This window comes from Larus michahellis, chromosome 3 (genome assembly GCF_964199755.1).
Source record: "Larus michahellis chromosome 3, bLarMic1.1, whole genome shotgun sequence".
Taxonomy (NCBI): domain Eukaryota; kingdom Metazoa; phylum Chordata; class Aves; order Charadriiformes; family Laridae; genus Larus; species Larus michahellis.
In genome coordinates, this window is record NC_133898.1 from 131,224,807 (window position 1) to 131,232,651 (window position 7,845).

Here is a 7,845-nt window from a genome sequence, read left to right on the forward strand (position 1 = left end):
CGAGCGCAGCAGAGGGGCAGAATCCCCCCCTCGCCCTGCTGCCCACGCTGCTGGGGATGCAGCCCAGGCTGCGGGGGGGTTCTGGGCTGCCAGCGCACGGTGCCAGCTCATGGCCGGTTTCTCCCCCCCGGCACCCCCAAGCCCTTCTCTCAGGGCTGCTCTCCATCCCTCCATCCCCAGCCTGGGCTGGCACCGGGGGTTGCCCCGACCCGGGGGCAGGACCCTGCACTTGGCCTTGTGGGACCCCATGAGGTTCACAGGGACCCACTTCTCCAGCCTGTCCAGGTCCCCGTGTGTGCTGGGGTGTGTGTGTGTGCATGTGTGTGTGCATGTGTGTGTGCATGTGTACATGTGTGTGCATGGCTGCACATCTGCGTGCATGCATGTGTGTGTGCGCATACACATGTGTTCAGGCGCACATGTGCTCGTGTGTGCATGTGCATGCCTCTGCGCGTGTGTGTGTCCATATGCGTGCGTGCGCCTGTGTGTATACGCGTGTGTGTCCAAATATGTGTGCGTGTGCGTGCAGTATGTCCATGCCTGCACGTGCACGTCTGTGCGTGTGCATGTCCGTGTGCACGTGTGTGTGCGTGTGTGTATGCGTACATATGTGTGTGTTTACACACCCCAGGTCCTGGGTGCCAGCACCGTCTGTGCCCGCTTCCCGTGCTGGAAAACACGTGGGGAGCCGAGGGATGGGACACCCGCCGCCAGTTCCCCGTCCCCACGGCCCATGAACGCCTCGGGGATGGACATCAGGTTGGGGTGACGGCACTGGGGCTTGGCCAAGCCGCGCTGGCCGCTTTGTCTCACCCAATTACCCCCTGGCTGCTCAGAAACTGGTGTTCTGACGATTGGCTCCGGGGGGATCCGGCTGTGCTGGGGGGGCTGCGAGCTCCCGCTCCAGCCTGGGGACTTTCCCCATCCTGCGGGAGCTCCTGGAGGTGATGGCTAATGGATCTGGAGATCGCCTCTGGCATGCCCGGCTTGTTCAAGGGACCTTGTGGACTTGAGAGTGTCCGTCGAGCAGCCCCCCCCACCCCTTCCATCCCCTATAGCCACGCTATAGGTCTGGCTGCCCTATACCCTTCCCCTGCAGAGGCAGGAGGCATCTCCGTCCCCTCTGTCCCCTGTGCCGCCTGCTCCCTGCCCCGCTCCTCGCCGCATCCCCCCGCATCCCCCTCCCGCCTCGGGGCGTTCCTGGGACTCCCCTCCTGCAATTCCAGCCGAATGACAGGGGCCGGGCCCTGGGCTCAGGAAAAGGGCGACGTGCATTTGCAGGAAGACTTTGAGCCCCGTCCCCCATCACGATATTAATGACACCCCCCCCCCATCCTCATTAATGGGCTGTGGGTCTGCAGCCGTGGCCTCGGGGGCTGGCAAAGAGCAGATTGCCCCCTGCTCTCCCAGGATGCTGCCCCGTGCACGGGCTCCGGGCTGATTCAAAGAAAGGTATTTTTAATTTTTCCTGCTGGCAGCTGCTGGGCTGAGCTGGGCTGGGGCCACTCTCCTTCTCAGAAATCACAGCCCTTCTTGAAGAGGGCTCAGGCAGCCCCTGGAACTGAAACTGCTCCTCGGGCTCATGTGCTTTCCAGTAAAAAGCCTCATTACTCTCTTCAGAGAATAACAGAATCCTTATGGTTGGAAAAGACCGTTCAGATCATCAAGTCCAACCATCAACCCAACCCTGCCAAGGCCACCACTACCCCATGGCCCTCAGCACCGCGTCTGCCCGGCTTTTCAATCCCTCCAGGGATGGCGACTCCACCACTGCCCTGGGCAGCCTCTTCCAATGCTTCACAACCCTTTCCAGGAGGAAATTGTTCCCAATATCCATCCTAAACCTCCCCTGGGGCAACTTGAGGCCGTTTCTTCTTGTCCTCTCAGGTAGAGTTTATCTTCCAAACCCCTCCCGGGGATGGAGGATGCCAAGAGGCGCGGCTTTGGCAGGGCTCCCCACAGGGACCAGCCACCCAGCGCTCCCAGTGCCCTTGCAGCCCCTGGGACCAGCGTCTGTGGGGCTGGGGCGTCTCCCGCGGGGACACCCACAGGGATGCAGCCCCTGGGACCGGTGCCTGTGGTTTTACCTGTGGCTTTAAGCTGAGAGAGGGGAACTCCAGAGTAGATCTCGGGGAGAAATTGTTCACGCTGAGGGTGGTGAGCCCCTGGCCCGGGTTGCCCAGAGAGGTGGTGGCTGCCCCATCCCTGGAAACATCCCAGGCCAGGTTGGCGCCAGGAAGAGCCAGGATCTCCCATGGTGCCTGGTGTCAGCAGGAAGATGAAACGCCAAAACCCAGCTTGAGGCACTAAATGAAGCCCCGTGCCCGCAGCAGGGTGACACCGCTCCTGTGCCCCGCTGTTCCCTGCACTTCAGCCACACATCTGGGGACGGGCACATCAGCCACCGCCGGCTCTGTGCCCATGCCGGGGCTGGAGAGGAGAGACCCCCTCCGGCGGCTGCTTTCAGATGGGTGCCCCCCGCAGGGTGCACCCCAAGGGCCTTTCCAGCCCCGTCCCTGCAGCCATGATGTCCCTTTTGCTGAGGACGTGGGCACAGGGGTAAAGCAGAGTGTGCTTTACCAGCCCCTCAGGGCGATGCTGTGTCCCCTGGGCCCCCCACCATCGTCGCCGCTGCACCTCGTCCCCACGAGTCATCAAATCATAGAATGTGTTGGGTTGGAAGGGACCTTTAAAGGCCATCTAGTCCAACCCCACTGCAGTCAGCAGGGACATCTTCAACTAGATCAGATGGTCATCCATCCATCCATCCATCCATCCATCCATCCATCGCCCTATCCATCCATCCCCCCATCAATCCACCCACCCGTCCATCCACCCACCCATCCATCCATCCATCCATCCATCCATCCATCCATCCATCCACCCACCCACCCATCCCCCCACCCATCCATCATCCATCCATCCATCCATCCATCCATCCATCCATCGCCCTATCCATCCATCCCCCCATCAATCCACCCACCCATCCATCCACCCACCCATCCATCCCCCCACCCATCCATCATCCATCCATCCATCCATCCATCCATCCATCCATCCATCCATTTCAACTAGGTCCTCCTGGAGAGCTGCCTTCATCTTCAACTAGCTCAGGTTGCTCAGAGCCTCATCCAGCCTGGCCTTGGATGTCTCCAGGGATGGGGCCTCCACCCCCTCTCTGGGCAACCCGGGCCAGTGTCTCACCACCCTCAGTGTAAAGAACTTCTTCCTAACGTCTGATCTAACCCTGCCCTGCTCTAGTTTAAACCATCGCCCCTCGTCCTATCGCTACGTGCCCTTGCAAACAGCCCCTCCCCAGCTTTCCTGGAGCCCCCTTCAGGGACTGGAAGGCCACTATTAGGTCTCCCCGGAGCCTTCTCTTCTCCAGGCTGAACCCCCCAACTCTCTCAGCCTGTCTGCGTGGGACAGGTGCTCCAGCCCTCGCAGCATCATCATTTGTCTGTCAGAGTCCCAGGGCTTTCACTGATTTACTCTCAGAGTCCCGCCAAAGGACCTTCACTGAATCAGATTCACAAATAATCGAAATCAGTTATTTTATTGAGAGCGACAGAAACAGATTTGAGATTGCGGTTGATAAATTCACTAACTACAATAGCGCTAATTAATTAAGGTTAATATGGCTAGCAAAACCAATGGTAGTACGACAACCGGGGGTAACGCTCGCCAGCGGGTGAAGGCGCAGCGCTGGCCCAGCACGGCGTCCCTGCCTGGGCGGAGGGAGAGAGCGCGGCCCCTCGGCTGCTCCCTCAGGTATCGAGTTCCTTCTCTCTTTCGTCCCCAAAATCACGCGGTTTCCCTCCCCTAGGTGACACGTAGTATGATTTGGGTGGAGAGACGAGTGCTGTAGTCGGGTACGTTCAGCGTGAGCTCTAAAACCTTCTTTAGCGTACGTGGGGGTGTCGACCTCAATGTGCATCTCGCAGGAACCGAGGCACAGGTCAGTCACTCGAGAGGAAACCGAGCGCTGCACCACGTCCCTCTTGTCTTGATTTTGCTGTCTCTGCTGCGGAAAGCAGGGCTGTCCCGGCTCCCCAGGCCTCCCCCGTTCTTTATGTACCCTGTGACGGCCAGACACGTCTTCGCCCCCCTGGGTCGCAGGAGAGGGAGCAAAGCCAGCCTTAATGGCTCTTGGAGCACGGAGACTTCACCTCATGATCCAAATTCCACAGCCGGCTGTACCGGGGAGGGGGGAGAGAAATTCGGGAGCGGGGACCCCTCTGTCATTCCCGGGAAGGTGTTTATCGAGGCCGTCGGCTCTGCGCTGCGCTGACAGCCCCAGCACCGAGGGGATGGATTTCCCCAGCGCAGGAATTCGGGAACTCATCCCCCGACTCCGGCCCCTCCATCCCATGGAGGGACAGACGGACACGCCACTGCGCCCCGTCACTGGAGGGTCTCTCCTGGGGCCGGGTTGCCCTGAGGTTGCAGCAGGTTCCTGGGGGCTGAGGGGCTGGTAGGGCTCCCCCCAGCTTGCCAGAGCCGGTGGGAGCCCGCAGGAGCCCATGGGCCAGCCAAGTGGTGTGGCGCGAGGGGCAGCCACCCTCAGCTTCTGCCACCCAGGGCTTGGTGGCCACCTCTGCCTGTGTCACCTGCCATCACTGGCCAGGTCTGGGCTTCTTCAGGGGGCACACGGTGACCTGGGGGTCCCTCCGGCACCGCTCCTGCCTCGGGTGCTCAGTTCCAGCTGCTGCTTTGTCCTCCGGTGGTGTCAGCTCTGCGTCTGCGGGACATCCGCAGGGACATCGCCTTCACTCTGGGGAGAGAGGGGATGGTGACCGCCTGGGGACACCGGCCCATGCACCCCCCGGCATTGTCACGGCCGGTGCCCACCCTCAGCCCCAGCGTGGGGGACGCTCACCCCCAACGATGCTCAGCAGCTCCTGGAGCTCCTGCCGCAGCCGCAGCCGCAGCAGCTCCCGCAGCAGCTCCCGGCGCCGGCTCCGCGGGGACACCCCCATGCGTCGCAGGGTCCCCTCCGTCAGCCGCAGCAGGACGCGGCCCGAGATGGTGTGTTGGTGTGCCAGCTCCGCCAGCTCCCCGGCCCCGCTCCGCGCCGCCAGCCAGGCGCCCACCTCCGACACCGTCCACTGGCAAAAAAGGGGTGAGCTGGGGGCTTCCCCCGGCCCCCAGCCTGTCCCTCCAGCCCCATGGAAGCTACACGCTCCTCCATGCCACCGTCCCCCCTACCCAGCCGCAGCGTGACCCTCCCTCCCGTCCCTGCACCGATGCTGGTGGCTGTGCCCACGTCCCCACCCTCCACCCACGGAGGTCCCCAAGCCCTGGGGGTCCCCCCGCCCCTGGGGCCCAGCCCCGGTTATCTGTGGGGTGTCTCCAGCCCCCGGAGCCCCTGCCCACGCTCACCTCGGCTGTTGGGCATCCCTCTGGCAGTGCCTGGGCCCCGTCCTGCTCCCGGGTGTCCATGGGGGGTGGGGGACAGGGGACAGCTCAGGCTCTCTGCAAACGGGGCTCCATCACCCAGGGTCCCACAGTACCCCCAAGACCGGCCCCCCCCGTGTCCAATACCAATAGCCAAATACCCCCCCCGCCATGACAAAGCACCCCCTCCCGTGGTCCCTGCCTGCCGCCGCCTCCCCAGGGGGTGGAGATGGGGGTGGCTGTCCTCCCCGATGCCACCCGCTGCATGCCCCCCAGCCCCCCCAGCAGAAGGGGGCTGCTCAGCGAGGCCCCACTGCCCGTCCCGCCACATGGGCGCGCAGAGCCCGGCGCACCCAGGAGCTGAGATCAGCCCCGGCTCGCCTGCGCCTGCCACCTCCGTGAGCCCGGGGGGGGACGGGACACTGGCACATCACGGTCCCCCAACCCAGCCGGGACCCCTTCCCCAGCCTGAGCCCCCCTTCCCCACCACCCTCCGCCTCGCACCTCCGCCCCGGGTCGGTGCCGAATGCCGGGAGAGGGAAAGGATTGAATCATTTTGGTTGGAAAAGACCTTTAAGATCATCGAGTCCAACCATAAACCTTTGCCCCGGCCCTGCCTCTGCGGGCACAGCCCCGTGCGTGCCCCGACAGCCCGGCTGCCCCCAGCAAACAGCTCTGCCAGGGGCTCCCCGACGCTTCACGGAGCTGCGGGGCAGAGGAGAGCGAAACTGGGCTCCAGCCGGACCGAGAGCCGGTGAAGGTGCTTGGCAAAGGTTCCTCCATCTCCCCTCACGGTTCCCCGCAGCCAGCCCACCCCCTTTGCCCCAGGCACCTTCCCTGCACACTGCGGGACGGGACGCACCGGAGCAGCTTCACCTGCGACGATGGTGGCAAGAGTCCCGGCGGGCGGCAGGGACGCGGGAGAGGCACCGGCAGAGCAGGCAGGAGGAGCAGGATGAGCCTCAGGGATGAGTCACATCCCGAAGGGCTGCGGCCCTGCCCCGCCGAGCGTGTAGGGACCCAGCCACCGCCTGCAGCAGCCCATGGAGCCACTAAGCCCCTGAGAGCCCTCGGCACAGGAGAGACACGGAGCTGTTGGAGCGGGGCCAGAGGAGGCCCCGGAGATGCTGGGAGGGCTGGAGCCCCTCTGCTGGGAGGACAGGCTGAGAGAGCTGGGGGGGTTCAGCCTGGAGAAGAGAAGGCTCCGCGGAGACCTTCCAGCCCCTGCCAGTCCCTCAAGGGGCTCCAGGAAAGCTGGGGAGGGACTCTGGAGCAGGGAGGGGAGCCATGGGACGAGGGGGAAGGGTTTTACACTGGAAGAGGGGAGATTGAGGTGCGATATGGGGAAGAAATCCTTTGGTGTGAGGGGGGTGAGCCCCTGGCCCAGGTTGCCCAGAGAAGCTGTGGCTGCCCCATCCCTGGAGGGGTTCAAGGCCAGGTTGGCCGGGGCTTGGAGCAACCTGGGCTGGTGGGAGGTGTCCCTGCCCAGGGCAGGGGGTGCCACTGGGTGGCCTTTAAGGTCCCTTCCCACCCAAACCAGTCTGAGATTCCACGACTACGAAATAGCTGTGAACGCGATCCACCATGGAAGAGTCAGACCTGAACAATCCAAAGGGCCACGGGGCTCCAAGGGCCGCACACTCGCACCTGAGCCATGGCAATGCTTCACACGGCATCAGCTCACCGCCCGGCACAGAGCACAAACAGCACCTTCCCAGCCCCAAACGCGCCAGCACCCAGCAGCGCAGAAGCTTCGGCTCCCCCCGGTCCCCGCAGCCAGCCCCAGCCCCAGCCTTTCCCCCAGCACGGCCACAAGAGCCCCCGGGCTCGCAGCTGGGGGCTGGTGCCCCCACCATCCCTCCATGGCCACAGGCAGGAGGAGCGGGCTAAGCCTCGTCAACCAAGCAGGCAGCTACGCAGCTTTTTTGCGTGGTGCTACGTTAACTTTAAAGAGGGTTTAGCTCAACTCGTCCTGCAAAGCAGGGTCACACGAAGTCACCCGGCCGTGGGAACGGGCTCTGGCACGCGCGGGAACAATGGGAATGGCGGTGGTACCACGTAAAAGTCTGCCAAGCGCTGCAGGACTTCCATCGGCTGGGAGAGAGCGCCCGTTTCCCAGCGGCGTTTGAGCAGGAAACACAAGGGATGTTTGCGCGCGGATAAACCAAACAGGCGCCTTCTCCCCCGGCCCCGGTGGCTCCCGCTGGCGCCCGCAGCCGCCTCCCTGCGCCCGCTCCCATCATTGCCCAACATTTCCAGCCAAGAGCAAACAAGAACCACCCACGGTCGCACCCGGCCCTTATCTCAGCGTCGCCTCCCAAACTGCGGGGCTGGATGGCAGCCGGTGGGTTGCAGAAGCTGTTTCCTTCCTACGAAGGACTCAAAGGTTTTTTGCAGGTTGTTTCAGAAGAAGCTCCGTCCCCCAGCCAGTGACACCAGCCATCCTCA

The 7,845-nt window shown here is 63.5% G+C and overlaps 1 protein-coding gene across 1 annotated transcript; it reads right to left on the reverse strand.

Annotated features, from left to right (window-relative positions):
• Positions 1-4,853: 4,853 nt before the first annotated feature.
• On the reverse strand, positions 4,854-5,442 carry LOC141740564 (protein aveugle-like). Its single transcript, XM_074579444.1, has 2 exons — positions 5,383-5,442; positions 4,854-5,108 (listed from the first exon to the last, which is right to left on the reverse strand). The coding sequence occupies exons 1-2, from the start codon at positions 5,440-5,442 to the stop codon at positions 4,854-4,856; spliced, it is 315 nt and encodes a 104-aa protein (XP_074435545.1).
• Between the last annotated feature and the right edge of the window lie 2,403 nt (positions 5,443-7,845).